The 19,759-nt window shown below is 42.9% G+C and overlaps 1 protein-coding gene across 1 annotated transcript in view; it reads left to right on the forward strand.

The window, feature by feature from the left end:
• The window catches only part of syne3 (spectrin repeat containing, nuclear envelope family member 3), a 61,339-nt gene that overhangs the window by 8,687 nt on the left and 32,893 nt on the right, over positions 1-19,759 (forward strand). Inside the window, exons 5-9 of the mRNA XM_034111146.2 lie at positions 16-366; positions 11,405-11,541; positions 12,214-12,388; positions 16,755-16,937; positions 18,099-18,242. Coding sequence (XP_033967037.1) covers positions 16-366; positions 11,405-11,541; positions 12,214-12,388; positions 16,755-16,937; positions 18,099-18,242 — 990 coding nt within the window. The remainder of the gene's footprint in view (positions 1-15; positions 367-11,404; positions 11,542-12,213; positions 12,389-16,754; positions 16,938-18,098; positions 18,243-19,759) is intronic.

The raw sequence follows: 19,759 nt of genomic DNA on the forward strand, positions 1-19,759 counted from the left end.
CTGCTGCTGTGCCAGGCTCTGGACGACAGCGTGGCGGGAGAGGAAAAGACCCTGCAGCACATCGAGGGGCTGTCGGAGGCGCTGAGGGGCACCACCTCCCCCTCTGGGGCGGAGGTGGTGGTGGAGGAGGCAGAGGAGCTGAGGCTGGGCTGGCAGAGGCTGAGGCAGGGTCTGTGTGAGGGTGAGGAGGGGCTGCGCTCCAGCCTGGACTCCCAGAGTCAGTACACAGCCCGCTGCCAGAGACTGGGGGAGGACATCGGCCACCTCAGGGTGCTGCTGCAGGGCCTGGACCAGGAGCTGGGGGAGGGCCGAGACCCCCCTGACCACACCGAGGAGCAGATGGTGGGCCAGTGGAGGAAATACACGGTACGTCTTCTTAACATATCTACAGTATTATTGAGTTAAAGAGGCCCTATTCTGCTTTTGAGCTTTTCCCTTCCCTGTAGTGTGTTCTCTAGGTTTGTGTGCATGTCAATGGTCTGCAAAGGCTGAAATCCATGTGTTCCCTCCAGAGGGAGTTTCTCTCAGGTGTATATTTTAATAAGGCGAGACTTATTTTTGGATTAATTAATATTTACATACACAAGATGATGGAAATGTGAAAAGTCTTTGTCGATTAGACCCTATCGGTGTATCAGCTCTACAATGTCCATTTCACAGTTAAAATAATTGTCCAACTTTCTTCCTAATGCAGCTTAACAATCCAGAAAAATGTAAATTTCAAAGTCATTAAAACAAAAAGTAGAATAAGGGTGCGTTCACACCTGCCTTTTATAGTTCAATCGAACCCTGGTGCGTTTAGCCGCTTGGTGCGGTTCATTTGGGTCGGTGTGAACGCAGTCTGAGACCTCTGAAGTGAACTAAACAACCGGACTCTGGTCCGCTAAAATAGATGGTCTCGGACCGCTTGCTTGCGAACTCTGGAGCGGTTCATTGCTGGTGTGAACGCAGTCCGCACCAAAACATAGGAAGCGCAGTGTTTACGTGTCAGAAGAACGCGGATATCTTCAAAATCTTTAGTGAAAGAGTCTTTCAAGACATCCGCGGTTGTTTAGTTAAAGAGTGAAGCAGAATTAAGTGTTGAACAGTGTCGTGTAAAGTAACAATTATCCGTGAGCTACATAAAAGTAAGAACACCTGTCGTCGGTGAAACGCCCTCCTGACTACAGAACGTCTCTCATTATGTGTTATAATGTTTTTTAACGGACGTTGTCTGATTATATAATCATATACACGGGCCGCTAGTGTCTGTTGATCTCCAGATTAACAGCAGCATGCAGAGGCGCGGGAAGGTATTTTGTGTGGGGGTGCTGGACTCCAGTGAACACTATTACGGGCACTATAGAGCATGTGCACAAAAGCGCGAGCACCAGGGGCGCTACAGTGGAATGTTCAACTGCAACACTCCCACACGCACACACAGTACACCCGCGACTGTTACAATGAAAGCTCGATAATCAGCTCACGGCATATAGGGGGGGTCCGGGGGCATGCTCCACCGGGACGATATTTTTTAAATATTGAAGTTGAAAGCATCAATCTGGTGCACTTTGAGAGCAACATTAAGAGATCTATGGATACATCTCTCAACACCCATATGAAACACAACTGTAAGCATAATTTCTTTTTAGAGCCGGGACTCGATTAAAAAAATTAATCTAATTAATTAGAGGCTTTGTAATTAATTAATCGAAATTAATCGCATTTTTAATCAAATATACATATTTGACCCGAGAACAGTGAGAAGCAATTTTCACATGGATTTGACTCCAAGTGGTCTACAGTCGAGTGCAATCCAGTGAGCTGGTTATTCTCTCAGACGTGGACTTACTTATCCTGGCCCTGAAACCAGTCATCTGGCTGAGTGTGGGTTGGGTCAGGGTGTGGTTCCTTGCACTCGGAGTCGGGCTAACGTCCACGCTAGCTGCTACATGCTTTGCATTTAGGTGATACTTTAGGCTTGATGTGCTGCGGTGATATGCACATTCTTTTTTGCATAATTTGCACACAACCGTGCTCTTGTCGACGCTTCCATCCGTCCGTTTTTTAAAACATGTCCCATCCACGGGGCCGACCAAAGCGGTCTCATCAGCTTGTTCGTTCATGTTTGACTATTGTTCACCGTGGTTTGTTGTTGTTTGAAGTCCCATGCTGAAGTCATGAACGTTAGTTGGTGCTCCAGTATAATCGGTACGCCTGAAACTCATCCAGTGAGAAACGTTCCGCTGTGCAAAAATAAGTGCGATTTAAAGTGCGATTTTTGTGTAATTAATTCATCTTAATTAACGCGTTAAAGTCCCGGCCCTAGTTCTTTTTCTTTATGGATATTTTACAAATCACTCCCCTTTCAAACTGTATTCTTGTTTTACTGCCATATAGTATTTCATAACTGTTTTTCCTTTATTCTCTTGTTTTTTTAATAACTATGATGAATATATATAACACACACACACACGTAACCTTTTAAAATATCCAGTAAAAGATACAAAATAGAATAAAAAAATAACGAAAACATTTATATGCAAGTAAGAAGTAATAGTAAAAAAGCACCTTATACTAGATTATATATATTAAAATATATGCAGTAATGTATTATGTACACATACATGTGTATGTGTATGAGAACAACAGTTGCAGTGCATTTATTTCCATGGGTTTAATTTGACACCAACACACTCGTTAGTTCTATAAAATAAAGTGTATATATCTAGAGCAGGTGTAGCAAGTGTATTAGCTGTAATTAAATGAGTGATATTCAGAAGAACTAGGAACGACTATGGAGCTCAATGTGTGTGAAAAATACAAACTGAAACCTGGGGCCTGTACTACGAACCTGGTTCAACCTAACCTGGATATGTTGGAGTTAGCCGGTTGGCTTAATCCAAAACATACGCGCTCTCGCTAAACTGTACTACGACGCGGGTTATCAAGTGGATCGCTCAAGCCAGCCGTGTCCTATCTAGTTAGGTGCGCGTTCACATGAAAGGGGTGGTATTTGGAGCATTCGACCAATCACAGACATGGAGAAGCGCACTGACAGCGCAGCGTCATACTTCCTGAATGAAAAGTGAACTTTAATACTAGTCAAAAATGAAGAAGTTAAACTTTAAACATCCATGACTTAAACACTTGATCCAGGATCAAAGCCACATAGCTGCACCTGCAAGGTGAATACAGCTGGGAACAGAACAAGTGTTTGAATGCATACATTAACAGGTTTATGATATCACTGCCCGTCTAAAACACGATCTGACTTTCATTACATTTGTCTCGAGTGTTTCGTCTTAATGTGTTGCTTAAAATAATACTTCTGCATACAGTATGTGACACAGTGAGTGTTGCACGGCCAGATACGGCTCAGCTGACTCAGATCAGGAGATATGATACATTATGAAGTGATATGCCGCGGACTGTACTTAATGTTACTCTGATCCGGTTACTTATGTTGTGGCCGATATGTAAGTAAGCTTTCTTAACGCTAATGTTATAATAGTCAGATTGCTCTGAAGATGGAGGTGATATTCTATTAATGTTCACGTTCACACAGTCGGTGATTTTTGCCGGCCGTCTTTCCTGCGACGGCAGTTTTTCTGTATTTCCTTTCTCCTGTAATATGACTTGATCGCTTTAAACTCCGCACACTGAGCTCTGATTGGTCAGCAGGCGGTGCTTTCACTGAGTTGAGCTCTTAGCCTGCAACCTAACCTGCTCCCGACCAGGTTAGCTGCTTAGCATATATTACCATGGAGATCTAGCCTGCTAAAAAGAGAACCAGCTTCGGATGACCGGAAAGCCGGAGTTTTCCCTGAATTTAGCCGGCTAAGCGAAAATCCTGCTTCGCAGTATACCCCCCAGGTATGCGTTACAAAATAGTTGTATTCAAGATATCAACAAGTTCATTCAAATGATTATTTTTCAGGTGCCCAGTAAAGGCAAAAGAGAACAAAAGAAAAGCTTCCGGGGTAAAGTTAATTCATTTCCATTTAATCCTACTTCACCATGTGGCAGGGAGGATAGGTTTAGAATCTTAGCTCGCCATCAAGGTCCATGAAAGGTCATCAGGTGCGGCAAGCACCTGGCAAAAAAATATATCCAAACAAAAAACCTGACCTGTAAAAGGTCACAAGGAATAATTAGTATCTTCCCCTTTAAGCATTTAAATAAAAATAAATCTCTTAAATAAAATGAATACATCTCTTGTATAATAAATCTCTTAAATAAAATGAATACATCTCTTGTATAATAAATCTCTTAAATAAAATGAATACATCTCTTGTATAATAAATCTCTTAAATACATTTCTGGTTTAATAAATCTCTTAAATAAAATAAATACATTTCTGGTTGTACAACATTTCTATATCCATTTCTATACAAAACATTAATCTGTTTACATTCAGCCAGTAAACAGCAAACCAATACCTCAGGGCTGATAGCCAAAAGCCCACAAGGTTACACTTAAAGAGCCTGTGACACGGTTTTCCCCCATCATCCAAACCCATCAATTTGAGTACATATTGTCCCCTTGAAAACCGTTACTGAACTGATTTTGGATATTTGTACTTTAATAACCATTAATCTGCCTTCAATGTTGACCATTTCCTGGATCTTCTCGGGGATTCTTCCAAGTCCCGCCACATTATGTGTGACGTCATTGCGGGCACAGCGCTCCAGCTGCACCGTTCAGGATCCCAGCTTCTGCATGTAAACGCACGACGGCGCACACAGCAGCAAGCTCAGACAGCGATGACAGTTTAATTTTGAACGTGTCTGAGAGCTCATATGCGGCTGAAGGATCGGTTTATGTTGTATCTGTTAGAAGTTTAGGAATGAGGTGCGTCAATATGGGCGATCATACGGTCATGTAGCCAGTGGTGGAATGGGACTACAAATCATCCCGGGACTCTCGACCGGCCCGCTTCGGTACCGCTAGTAAATTGTCAACGGGGGGAGTGGGGGAGGTCAGGGGCGGCGGGTGCTGTAGATAGTAAATGTAAATATGTAAATATTTGTGTCACTGCATCCTGGTAAAATACAAATATAATGTCTGTGTCTTTGACATTAGCGCTGCTCGCCACCTGTGCCCTGTACTACGAAGCCAGTTCAACAGACCTTGGATATGTTTGAGTAACAAACAAACTAACAACAACAAACAACAAAGCGGTCCTACGACGCTGGTTATCAACTCGGTAAACCAAGCCAGGGTTTCTCTCTCCAGCTGAGAGCGCGTTCACGTCTAAGACACGAGTGGATCTGACTTTAATTACATTTGACTCGAGTGTTTCGTCAACATAATGTGTTGCTTAAAATAATACTTCTGCATACAGTATGTGACACTGAGTGTTGCACGGCCAGATACGGCTCAGCTGACTCAGATAAGGAGATATATGATATATGATGATATTATATGATCGATGATCTGATTGATGATGTGATATGAATGATAAGTGCGACACGTCGGCGTCTTCTCATGTATCCTGTAATATGACTTGAGAGATTTAAACTCCGCACACTGAGTTGATCTCTTTTCTATAGACGCCGGAGGCGGGCAGCGTCAGGTAAAAGAAGTTATTTAGCCTTCCCAAACCTGAGCCTCACGCGCCGCCTATGGGGGATGTGCTAGTGATTTATCCGACCGGCCCACTTCGGTACGAGTCCCGAAGGCCAGTCCGCCACTGCACCCAGCCCACGTAAACTGTCAACGGGGGGAGCCTCGCTGCGGGGAAACGGTGGACCTAGTGTCCCGATCGGAGTGGGAATAATAATAATCCGTGCATTTTATCCATTAATTTCCCCAACATTGTGGTAAAAAAAACACACGTTTAATCCATGTTGGTGTACTACAACTACAAAAAGCATCGGTTTGTTTTCTCATCAGGAAATGCAGACCGGCTCAAACAAACGATTTTTAATCATCATCCTCACGATCATTTAATGTATCATATGTTCGCCGCATTGACATGAAAGCACTAATAAATGTAGTTTCATCCACTTGAGTTTACAACTACAAAAATAATCGATTTGTTTTTATATCACATCCGACGGGAGGAAATTCAGCAGCTCTCACTACCGATTTTTAATCCTAATGTAATCATCATCTTCACCACGATCATTTATGTTTATGTCGCCGAATTGACAAGAAAGCACTGACGATTATGAATATACTGTAGTCAACTTCATTAAAACGTTATTAACGTGCCTAATCTCAGTAATTCACCATTTCTACGCATAACAACACACTTTGTCCGTGTTTGGCTCGCTCGCCGCACTGTGAAGCGTTCCCGCATTGACGTCACTTCCGGCTTCCCCCAAAACTTCAAAATGAGTGAAGGAATTTCCCCGCGAAGTTCGAAATTATTGATATTTAACGGAACGGTATCGCTTTTTCTTTTTTAAACTGACGGTTCGAGATTACTAGTAGCCCAATATTTCATTGCACAACAGTTGTTGGGATGCTGTCACAGGCTCTTTAACGTAATTGGGATCAGTGAAGACCCATGCATAAGATATTTCTACTAGCAATACTATTAGCATGCTAACCGCTAGCTTAGCAGCTAACGCGAGCTATCTCAATGTATATTTCCCATTGAAAATGCTAACTGCTAGCCGCTAAGCTAGCGGGCACATTCCGGACATTTTTCAATAACATTACACATTTTAAATACATTTTACCAATACAAGACTCACCGCTGATTGCAGCAATTTTTAACAAAACGTTATTCTGTTTAGGAATCGTGGATGAATCCCTGTGTGTAGCATGTAGCATCAACGCAGCAACCAGCATCACAACCGACCAGTAAAGGAAACGGAAGTGACCTGGCTGCCATTTATACTGAGCTACGGGAGCCTGCTAGGATTGAAGGGTTTTTTTTAACCTGGGTTACACCATGGATGTATAATAAGAAGGGGTCGGCAACCCCCAGCTATTTAAGCCCTCTGCTCTGGCTCCCTTGAGCTTAGACAAAAATAAGAAGGAAATAAAATACAAATATTTGTAGGACTATTTATATTTTGTTACATGGTTGAAAATGTTTCGTATCTTTATTTTGAGGTGATACTGCGACAGATTAAAAAAGCACAGTTTTAATTAGGTCACATCAAATATGCGTCACATCCTGCTACGGTCCCGCACCAGCGCCTTTTCCTGCAGGCGAATAACCTGACCCCCGGCTCGATGAGCGAACTATGGATAAATCAAAGAAAATAAAAGTACCGGAGGAACACATGATTTAATTCTGCGTGGTTAGAGTTATCTACTTTCAGAGCAAACGATGCTGGCTTACCGGTATGTTTGATATGTGGAGAGAAGTGGTCGAAGGTGCCTTTACGTATTGGAGGAAACACACGGAAGAGGAAGACAGCTGACGATCTTCAGTCATCATTCCATCAGTTAACTCTTTTTAGGGTGCAGCTATATGTTTTATTTATTTCAAAGTGGGACCATTTGAATTACATTCCTTTTCTTCAAATATGCAGAGGACTCCCCAAGTGCTGTTGATTTATTTTAAAGTAGGCCTGTATTTTTTTTTAATTCTCCTTATAGGAGTTATTTGTTTCTTATTTGAGGTAAACAGTTTTCTATAATGTAATAAATAATAAATGCAAAAAAACTGTAGTTTTTGTCTATGATGTAACAATATATACAACTTTATAAGCTATCAAGCTATCAAATATGTGTTGCCACTCCAGACAAAAGCAATTGGTGGAAAAGGGGTCAAAATGGCTCTTTTGGTCAAAAAGGTTGCAGACCCCTGGGCTAGATGAATCAATGGGTAACGTTTGATAACGTTTGCAGTGAGGGTTTTACATTAGTGCCATCAACTCTCCACAGATGTGTCAAAATAAGCTATTCATGGCTGCTGTTTTGTTGAAGGAGGTTGTGCTCAACAATGCTATTCACAGTGCAGTGCAAACCAAAGGCCAGTAAACATATTTCAAAAACTAATTGTAAAGGGGTAGCACGTCCAAGTTTTTAAAGTTAGGTGGACAAAATAGAAATAGTGCACTGGTTTATGAGATCCCATCACAATAAACATAGTGTTAAGCTCATGGTCTTCTTCAGAGTATAATTATGGCTGCGTCTCATTTAGTCATGCCAATTAGGACCCGGCCTTTAGAAACTGATGGTGCTCTCCTTCATTCCCCCAAGCACTCAGCACTGAAGTACTAGTGAGGCATTAGGACACAGCACTGGTGTGAAAAGGGTCTATGAGAAGAACTGAGGGCAGACTGCAAAGCACCCTGTTCATTCTGAAAACAGTTGAACTACTGGAACTGTGGCATAATGCTCTTTTCATGCACTTTTGGCACAATGGGAAGATCATGAAAACCTCCTGTTATTTCCAAGTGGATTTGTTCAGTGTGTGTGGGAGAGAAACTCAACACAGGGACTTTCATCTTTGCAGACCAACTTTGTAGTACAACCATAAACAAAACAGCCTAAACAAGCTGACCCAGACACCGATCTATACGGACCGGACCTAGAAACCATCAATTATTAAAGATCACGTATGCAAATTATTTCCTCTTCTTCATGTCTCTCCTACATCAACATGTGTCCCCTCTTCTTCATGTCTCCTCTACATCAACATGTGTCCCCTCTTCTTCATGTCTCTTCTACATCAACATGTGTCCCCACTTCTTCATGTCTCTCCTACATCAACATGTGTCCCCTCTTCTCCATGTCTCTTCTACATCAACATGTGTCCCCTCTTCTCCATGTCTCTTCTACATCAACATGTGTCCCCACTTCTTCATGTCTCTTCTACATCAACATGTGTCCCCTCTTCTCCATGTCTCTTCTACATCACCATGTGTCCCCTCTTCTTCATGTCTCTTCTACATCAACATGTGTCCCCTCTTCTCCATGTCTCTTCTACATCACCATGTGTCCCCTCTTCTTCATGTCTCTTCTCAACATGTGTCCCCTCTTCTTCATGTCTCTTCTACATCAACATGTGTCCCCTCTTCTTCATGTCTCTTCTACACCAACATGTGTCCCCTCTTCTTCACGTCTCTTCTACATCAACATGTGTGGAAAGAGACTCTGAAAGTGTCAGGAACAAAGATTCGCTCTCTTTTTGATCCATTTCTATAAAAACCTGTCCGAAAATGAGCTGATCAGATTTTGGTCACTTTGTGATGTCATAACGATGTTTTGTCTTGTGTAACCATTAGCCAATCACCAACCAAGGTAACCCCCCCCCCCCCCCCCCCCCTTATCACCTGAATCTCTTCCTAGAGCACCATTGAGTTCTTTGTAACCAAATGTCTCTCTTGCCCCTTTCACACCAACGCGTTTTCAGCTCCGGCTCGGAGCTGGAGCTGAAAAGTACCGTTTTTTCCTGTTCACACCGCAGAGGCGCCGCCTCTTAGCTCCGGAATCCGTTTCACTTCCAGCTCCAAAAAATTGTCGGTCTAGAGGCAAGAGCTTCGGAGCTAAGAGGCGGCGTCGCTTACGTCTCTCTTACGTCGAGGCGGGGGCAGGGGCAGATTCGTCATTGATGCTGAAGACCACAAAGAAGTCTTGTATTTCGCATGTGATGTCTGTAAAGTTCCAAGTAAAGTCGTCCCTTGTAAAGTCGTCCCTTGTAAATCGTCCCTTGTAAAGTCGTCCCTTGTAAAGCCGTCCCTTGTAAAGCCGTCCCTTGTAAAGTCGTCCCTTGTAAAGCCGCCCCTTGTAAAGCCGCCCCTTGTAAAGCCGCCCCTTGTAAAGTCGTCCCTTGTAAAGTCGTCCCTTGTAAAGCCGTCTTTTGTAAAGTCGTCCCTTGTAAATCGCCCCTTGTAAAGTCGTCCCTTGTAAAGTCGTCCCTTGTAAAGCCGTCCCTTGTAAAGTCGTCCCTTGTAAAGTCGTCCCTTGTAAAGCCGCCCCTTGTAAAGTCGCCCCTTGTAAAGTCGTCCCTTGTAAAGCCGTCCCTTGTAAAGTCGTCCCTTGTAAATCGTCCCTTGTAAAGTCGTCCCTTGTAAAGCCGTCCCTTGTAAAGCCGTCCCTTGTAAAGTCGTCCCTTGTAAAGCCGCCCCTTGTAAAGCCGCCCCTTGTAAAGCCGCCCCTTGTAAAGTCGTCCCTTGTAAAGTCGTCCCTTGTAAAGCCGTCTTTTGTAAAGTCGTCCCTTGTAAATCGCCCCTTGTAAAGTCGTCCCTTGTAAAGTCGTCCCTTGTAAAGCCGCCCCTTGTAAAGTCGCCCCTTGTAAAGTCGTCCCTTGTAAAGCCGTCTTTTGTAAAGTCGTCCCTTGTAAAGTCGTCCCTTGTAAAGCCGTCTTTTGTAAAGCCGCCCCTTGTAAAGCCGCCCCTTGTAAAGTCGTCCCTTGTAAAGTCGTCCCTTGTAAAGCCGTCTTTTGTAAAGCCGTCCCTTGTAAAGCCGTCTTTTGTAAAGTCGTCCCTTGTAAAGCCGTCTTTTGTAAAGCCGTCCCTTGTAAAGTCGTCCCTTGTAAAGTCGTCCCTTGTAAAGCCGTCCCTTGTAAAGTCGTCCCTTGTAAAGTCGTCCCTTGTAAAGCCGTCCCTTGTAAAGTCGTCCCTTGTAAAGCCGTCCCTTGTAAAGTCGTCTTTTGTAAAGTCGTCCCTTGTAAAGCCGTCTCTTGTAAAGTCGTCCGATGCCTTCCATTTAGTTTCGTAAGAGGATAACCAAAGTGAACAGCGCTTCAATACAATCGGCCATTGTTGTTGTTGTCGAAGTGAGGGATGTCCGCGGTTTGGATGTTATGAAGCAGGCACGTACAGTAGACGGTGACGTCGTGACGCAGCAGCGGCAGCTCTGGGCGGTGTGAACAGAGCGGGAGCAGAAAAGGGAAACCGGAGCTGAGCCAGAAAAGCTCCCGTTCGGAGCTAGAAAGGGAAAAGCGCTGGTGTGAAAGCCGCATCAGAGGGGCGTGGGGAGGGGCTCCTTATTTTCAGACAGAGAATCAGCACTTTGGAAACAGGGCTGAAACAGAGGGGATTATGGGATGCTGCAGTGATCTGTTTGGTGTCCGATCTACATTTTCTTAATTTTACTCACACACATAACTATAAATAGAGGCCAGAGCAAACAGTGGTCTCTTAATTCTTTCCAGAGCTGTATATTTTACTTATTCATAACGCAAATTAGACATAATGAATTTCCGGACCTTTGCTTGAGGGCATTTTCTCTGTTTTAATACCCCTGGTCTATAGCTATTTTCTATTAGGCTGAATGACTGTATTAGTGTTACTATTGGGTTGTAACTGACTCACTCTGCAGTCCTTTTTGCCACAGACTATAAGCCTGACTTATTTGATGTTTAATGGTCTGAATTAATTGATGTTCACGTGGTGTGTAATGGAATACACAACGCCTGCACTACGAGTGTAAGCCTGCTGTCTGTGCTAACATGATCCGAGCATCCTGTTATCTGGAGCTCACGCTGCTGGTGCTCCTGTGTCTCCTGCAGGCGGTGAGGAACACGCTGGCAGGGGAGGAGTCCCAGGTGGAACTACTGAAGGCTCAGCTTAAGGAGCTGTTCAGGTTCCCAGAGGACTCACGCCACCTTTCTCATGATGTCCTGGCTGTTGTCAAAGAACATCAGAGGTTTGTGACAGGAAGTCTCTAGCTGTTTAAAAAACCTGAAAGTAAAAAGTTACTTGTTTATGTTACAGTGTGCCACTAACTTTAGGATTGCTTTGCAATGTGTGAACGTGAATTATCAATAAACAGGCTCAGACATCAGGGATTTGAATACATGTAGTTGATACCTGGCAAAAGTCAATTGAATTCCTCTGCTGATGAAATAAATACAATTATAAGTAATTTGTGGGGGACTGTGGCCATGAAGTAGTGTGGTCGTTTACCAAATTGCTTCAGAAGGCAAATGGTGTGTGTCTATGTGTGTGTATTCATTTTATTTTTGTTTCCTAAATGAAAATAAATTCTGTATGCAATTTTCCAAGCTGGACTACTCCCTGTGGGATTTGCCACTATTGAAAACTAAATAATGATGCTTTCAAAGTTGATTAAACTAAGACCCAGTTGAAAAGGGGGCCTTTCTGATATTAACAGTGAGTGCCAGTAAAGAAGACCACAAGCCAATATAAACAAAGGTCTTGAAATGAAAAAAACAAACTATTAGGACATCTTATCACCTAAGAACTGCTTCCTACCTGATCATGATAACAAGGAGTGCTTGGGTGAAACCCAGTCAACATGTGTCTCCTGTATCGTCCCTGTTCTCTGGTGTAAGTGTGCTGCTTGCTCACGTTGCAGCGTGAAGAGCAGAGCCACCAGGCTGTGTTCAGAGTCCGAGTCGGGGCTGAGGGACGTCCTGCAGGACCCTCTGCTGGTGTTCGCTCAGTGGAGCCACATGGTGTTCCAGGTTCTGGAGAACTCGGCTGAGGTTACTGACTTCTCCAACAACGCCATGATGGTCCAGAACATAGAGGTAAACATATTTCTTTAAAGTGGCCATATTTAATTATTTCTAACTGTAATGTATCAAATGCGAGAGGTGGCCATCGTAGTAATTGACCTACAGAGAATCATCCCTTTTTTAATTTGTATATTGTTGATAATTGTGTGGTCGTTCTTAGGCCACGTGTCACAGAAGCTTTATTGAAAGTAAATCACAGTCCAAGTCCACATTGGATCTTGCACGGTCCACTACCAACGTGATAACACCAAACTATAACACTGCATTCAGTAAAGACAGTACACAACTAGACTGAAACCTTTACAGGTTATTATCACCATAACACGTTAGCACGTTAGCCCATTAGCACGTTAACACGATCAAAAATGTTTAACCATCCACGGTTGCACTGAAACCTTCTTTATGGTATGAATCCCCATCGTAAACAACAACAAACCTTAGCATTATCCTTAAGCATAAATTAATACAAAACTATACAAACAGTGGTATTTATTTAAATGCAATGCAAAGATTATACAAAGTGTCCAGCCAACATTAACATTATTCCCAGACATAACAATTAATGAAGTGGCTTTTCTATTCTCCTTAGTGTCTGGTGAATACAATACACACCAAATAGAAATACAGGGAAAGTACTTGCACCAAGGGCGCCGGAAGCGGGGGGGCCAGGGGGCCAATGGCCCCCCCACTTTTCAGCCCTGCCCGACATTTTCTCAGCAGCAGATGCCGCGGAAAACTGTACAAATCCCGTTTCAATAATTCCCCTCTGCTCTAAAGTCGCATCGAAAACGCGATCTGATCTAGCTGTGTATATGTTTGTTATTTTTGATTGTTATATTTAATCTCATTAGCTACAGGCATGTTTGAAGCTTGTAAAGGGAAGACCACAGCTCGCCTCTCACTGGCCACTCTGCTGTTCCTCAGCGCCGCCCCCCCTCCCTCCCGCTGAAATGATGAATGTAAGGCATATAGTAATCATAGACAATACAGCAGGGTCCGTTACAGTTTGTTTTCCTCTGGTTTCAAAGAAACAAAGTCTTGGCTTTCAGAATATTAAACTTGTTTCGGCAAATTCAGATGATAGATACAACTTTGAAGCTTCGGCATAATTACAAGCGGAGAGCGGAGTAACTTTACGTCACAGCAGGCATAACAACAGCCGGTGTTTCTCGTGAGTGCAGTAATCCAAACGAAAATAGGCTATCTTCCCTACGTAATATTTTGATCATTTGCTCCGCTAATAATCAATCAGATCGATGGATTCCAGAGAAGAGAACACTTTAAAGGCCTTTTTCTCAAAATGATGACTCTGTAACAGTCATTATATAATGTGATATATTTTGCTTAATATGTGGAGTAGCCGACAACAACAATCCTGATATCATCAGAAAGCTAGGAATCAAAATGTGTCTTGGGGTCAATGCGACTGATTTCGATGGAGCGGGTCACTTTGCATTAGGTCAAATAAACAGACATAACAGGAAGAATATGTAGGCCTACATTGTAACCCAATCAAATAGGACATTGTCACAGCATTCAAATGTATCCATGTAAATTACAACCAATACAAAAGCTTAGATTTGTTTATGTGTTACGTTGTTCTGTGTGTGTCAGCCGTTAACCAGATAGAAGGAATATATACACTTGCAAACATGTCGGAAGAACCAGTGCAGAAGAAAACTAAATACAGTCAATCTAAACTTAAATGTAACAACTGGAAGGTCACATCCCTGACATCCAAACCTCCGGAGCCTGGACCTTCATCAGCGAAGCCAGATGAACCAAAAGCCTTTTTTTCATTTTCACAAATAGAATTAAGGTTTCACAAATCTCAAACCGTGTTATAAAGAATATTTAGAGTCTCTGGGATAATACAGTCCAAATAAATCGGCTATGCAGCGATTTAAGAGGTTCAAACACGGAGGATTGTTCGCTCAGCGCTGTCATGTAAATTTCCCTTAACTTTCCCCTTAACTGCCGAATCGGATGCTCTGAATCGGAAGCCAACTTCAGCGTCGTGGTTTGGGATTGGGCCATACACACTCACTTTTTTTGGCCCCCCCTACTTCTAAAATGAATCCGGCGCGCCTGACTTGCACAAGAACCTAATTATAGAAGAACAATTATAGTACAGGAAAATCCCTATACAAATGCTATCATAAATCCATATTCAGGTCTGTTCTTTGTTCAGGCGGTTATTACAAACAGAACCATGCGCAGTCAATCAACCACACCAGAGTTAATACAAGTCCAACAGTTCTGCTGTGAAAGTGAACACATCGTCTGTTCACACTGCGATCCTAATTACTAATCAGAAATGTTTACCAGAACACCGCTCCATGCCAGGGGTTGCCACTCATCTTTCATTTCATAAACATATTTTATGAAACTGTGAGAGTTTGCTACCAGACAGAGAAGGCTGAACAGCACTATCACTAATACTAATCTATTAGGCTTCTTAGTTTTCAGCTCCATGTTAGTGCACTGGATTCCACCAGAGAGTAAAGTCCGAAACATGTTCAGCCTCCTCCCAAAGCTTCCCGTCTCTACTGTTACACATGACATACACCAGTGGGGATAAACAATGTCAATCCCACTGTCAGGGTGCTGTGTGTCTCCAAGGGTCCCCAAGCTAAAGCTAAAAGGAAACAGAAGCAGCGGGGGGGGGGGGGTAGGTCAGACATAATATCCCTGCTTTCCCCTGCTGCACATACCTGTACACCCTCTGAACAAAAAGATCAAATGGATTCAGATCCGTCCGACTTCCAGTCAACAGTCAAATCAAGTTCAAAGCTTCAGAGTAGCTTCACTATCACGGCACGTTACAAACCTGTATGAAGTTCAGTTTGACATTCAGTATGGAGACATTTTCTGAAGTCTGTGTATTGGAAAGAATCTGGCATTACGTCATGATGTGACGAGTAAAGGGGTCAATTAGTAAACACTAATTGTATGTATTTCTCAACTAAGCTAGGCAATACATATGTTTATCATTTTGGGAAAAAGACAAATCCTAGTATACTGAATAAACAAAACACATTTCTTTGGTAAGGAATCGTCTTTTTAATATCACATCACAGATGTTTCAATTTGAATGAGAATAATACTTCAATAATGATCAGTCCCTCCACTGTGCAGAATCTTTTTGCAAATGCAATATCAGTCAAAACTAGAGAATGCGATTCCTGAAGAAATTGCTAGTGGGAATGCTTCATGCTGAAAAGCTGACGCTAAACTGCTACGCTGAAATGTAATGTGTAAGAAGAAAGTGAAGACTTGAGATTGAAATGTTACATGAACACTGGGGGCTTGAACGTGTGATGAGAGAAGAAGTAAAAAGGCTTGGAAAAGCAGCAGAATATTTGAACTGCATATATTGTAGGGCCATACCTATATAAAACATGTCTGTGAAGTGTCTTTGTCAAAATACCAAACAGATCCTGCATTTTAGCCACGCCTCATTTCGCTCTATTTGCTGTATTCCAGCCCTGTTTTTGCAGGGGCTGATTCTGTGGCAAATGAGCTGCAGCTGACCACGCCCCCCTGCAAAGGAGGGGGGCGAGGCACGAGCTTCATGTTACCATGCTGTTACCATGCTGTTACCATGCTGTTACCATGCCACGCAACCTCTCATTCCCATGATAGGTGGAGAGTTGCCCAAATAGGCGGAGCTCCTTGTTTCTGACGTCAGAACAATTTCAAATCTGCATCAGTCTGTATCAGATCCATTGCAGCCCCGTTTTTAGAGATTTGGGTACGGAAGTGCATTTTGAATGATAGGTCCCCTTTAAGTAAGTGCATTAATATTAATATTATCACAATATGAATAAATTAATCCACCTCAGACACACAATTGAATACAATTAAAAACATATATATATATATTGCACAATTATGTTATTTCACAACAATGTTGTTGCAGTTTTAGGGTGGTGAGTGGCAACCAGTGAACACATCTAATTGAAAAAGGGAAGTATGAGAGGATACCTTTGCCTTGAGATTGCAACGATTGAAAAGATGGATAATGTATGTTGCACCAGTACGACCACCAGGGTGGATTTTGTTGTCATTTTATTATTGTTTCTTCTAAGCCCCCCTCGTTTGAGTATCATAAAGGTACACCCCCATAACCTTGTTCATGTTCATACTTTATTTGATAGCATTTCTGAAGGTCAGCGAGTCCTTGATGTGTGCTTTCATTGTAAATGACAGAAGGCTAAAATAGAATATTGATAAGTATTGTCAATGATTGTATAAACTTGAAAAACAGAATTGAAGAGCATTTTTTTTAAAAAGCAAAAGGGAAGTGTATGTGCAGCTAGGTAGTGTGACTGCATTGCAGGGTGGTGTGTGTGTGCTGACTGTGTCTCTGTGGTAGCGCCTGCTGCGGGACAGTGGTCAGCTGCAGGCGCGTCTCAGCCTGCTGCTGGTGAAGAGGGGGCTGCTGGACTCTGTGTTCGGTGCTGAGAGAGCTGACGGGCTGCAGGGAGAGCTCACTGCTGCCGTCAGGAACCGAGAGCTGCTGCACGCCCAGCTGCTGAGCAGGGAGAGCCGGCTGCAGGTACACACACACACACACACACACACACACACACACACACACACACACACACACACACACACACACACACACACACACACACACACACACACACACACACACCTCTAACATTCATGTGTACTGTCCACCCCATGGAGGAAACTCAAGGTATGCTACAGGCAGGAAGAACACGACACAATGACCATTCCTGCACCACACACCACATTGTAGTCTTTAGACACAGCCTGCTAACTCACTCCAACAATGCAACATACAATATACTTAACATAAAAGTAAAGACATGAAATAGTGCAACACACATACTTGTTCAATGAAGTTGCAGGAGTAGGAAGGCATTTGCATATAAAGAAGAAAAGGATCAAATAGAATGTAAAAGGGAATAGGATAGAATACATGCTGTCTAATATAACAAAGTGTATATGAAGACAAAACAGATGTATGGAACAGTGTGTTATTAGTGTGTGGATGTGTTCTTTAGCAGCCACCTCTCGCCACACCGTGTCAGTTAAACATTCCTACAGAGGTGACGTCTACCCGTCAGGCGGGCTGCCGGTAGATCTGAAATAACTCTGCAGTTACACACATTCCATATGTCTTGGTCATTCCCATTGCTAAAGGAATGAAACACACTCACGTACACAAGCTCAGTAAACACCGCCTGCTCACTATTAGCCCTGCAAGTCAAGGTAGTGGTTTAACATGTGATGAAGCCAGAGGTGGGAAGTCATTAAGTACTCAAGTACTGTACTTAGTTAAAAATGTAACTAGTTTTAAATGTTTTACAAAAAGTAAATCAGATCTTTGTTTGTCTATATATTTTATCTAGAAATATCACATATATAATTGCACATACACACATAAAAGGAATTTTTCTGCACATTGATTACTTTGACTTTTTATACTTCAAGTACATTTTGCTGATAATACTTTTGTTGTTTTACTTAAGTAAGACTTTGAATGCAGGACTTTATCCTGTAATGAAGTATTTTGTTAATAATATATTGGTACTTTTACTGAAGTAGAGCATCTGAATACTTCTTCCACCACTGGATGACTGACTGTGAACTAGAAGGCTGACCCTGCCTGCGCAGGCTTCCTCTCATCATGGAGGAGCACTATACAATGACCAATCCACTCAATTCTCATTTCTTCCACCCTCAGGGCTTAATCTCCAGAACCAAGGACTTTGGTGCCGCCGATGAGTCGCTCTGCTCAAAGCTGTCCACTCTCCAGCTCCAGCTGGTGGCGGCCGACAGCCTGCAGCCCGACATCCTGGCTAAGAAGAGCCAGGCGGACCGCTTCATGGTGAGAGCAATCCAAGACCAGACTCAGACAGCCAGCGCTCCTGTTAGAACACAAGACGCTCGCCATGGTTACAGTAGATTACCACAGCAAAACACGTGTTCCTGCATTGGAAACGTCACCTTTTACAAAGCGAGACCCAAGAGTGTGATGGAAATGTGTTTACACAGTTGGATCCATTAAAACAAATGTATTGCATTCACTAATATCAGTTTCAGTCAACAGCTGTGTCTTAGGGTGTGCTGGGCTGTGATCACTTCCTTCAGGCAGGTTCCATTGATTTACGTTGACAGATGAAACACGAGGAAGTTAATAACTGTGAACACCGTTTGCTTTGATTGTTGTCAGAATGATTGATTTATTGATAGAGATCCTGCAGCGATGACGTACGTGATTAGATATCTGACAGTGACACCATGTGGAAAGATGAGTTGCCTGAAATGAAAATGAATAGTTGTGTGTTATCAGATCAATCAAAAACACTTTATTAATCCCAGAGGGAAATGAGGTTTTTATGACAGTTGCACTAAGGCTGACCTGAGGCCTGTCCTACGAAGCTGGTTCAACCTAACCTGATCTGTTTGAGTTAGCCGGTTGGCCCAATCCAAAACATCGACGTCTGCACTCACAGTGTACGTCATGTTACTCTGATCCGGTTACTTATGTTGTGGCCGATATTTAAGTAAGCTTTCTTAACGCTAATGTTATAATAGTCAGATTGCTCTGAAGATGGAGGTGATATTCTATTCATGTTCACGTTCACACAGTCGGTGATTTTCGCCGGCCGTCTTTCTGTATTTCCTTTCTCCTGTAATATGACTTGATCGCTTTAAACTCCGCACACTGAGCTCTGATTGGTCAGCAGGCAGTGCTTTCACTGAGTTGAGCTCTTAGCCTGCAACCTAACCTGCTCCAGGGCAGGTTAGCCGCTCAGCATAAGTTACCATGGAGATCTAGCCTGCTAAAAAGAGAACCAGCGTCGTAGGACCGGAAAGCCGGAGTTTCCCCTGAAGTTAGCCGCTAAGAGAACATCCGACTTCGTGGTACAGGCCTCAGGTGCCAACCAGCCACATGTGGGACAAAGAGGATGTTTGTGCAGGACAACGTGGGACATGTTACTGCAATGATAAGAGCTAGTTTAGGTTCAAATATATTGTCTATTTAACCCTTAAAAATAAACATTTCTATTGACACTATTGGCTTGTAAATATAATAACACATTTGACTATGGGTTAATTGTTTGCACAAACTATGAAAGTGAAATAATTAAAGATATGGTTTGAATTGATTTTCTCCCAACAAACCATCATCCGTAATGCTCTCCAGTGCGGTACACGTTCTACACTTCAGCCGCTGTCACCACGTCTGTTCGGTTATCCTCTTCTGGTTTCAGGAGGAATGTCTCCATAGACATTCTTCTTTATGAGCCTGGCATTTTTTGTGAGTTTTGCATTTAGTGTCGCTTCAAATCATAATCACCTCAATGCGAGATTGAAAACAAATCTGTCAAAGGTCACCGG

Source organism: Pseudochaenichthys georgianus, chromosome 22 (assembly GCF_902827115.2).
Source record: "Pseudochaenichthys georgianus chromosome 22, fPseGeo1.2, whole genome shotgun sequence".
Lineage (NCBI taxonomy): Eukaryota > Metazoa > Chordata > Actinopteri > Perciformes > Channichthyidae > Pseudochaenichthys > Pseudochaenichthys georgianus.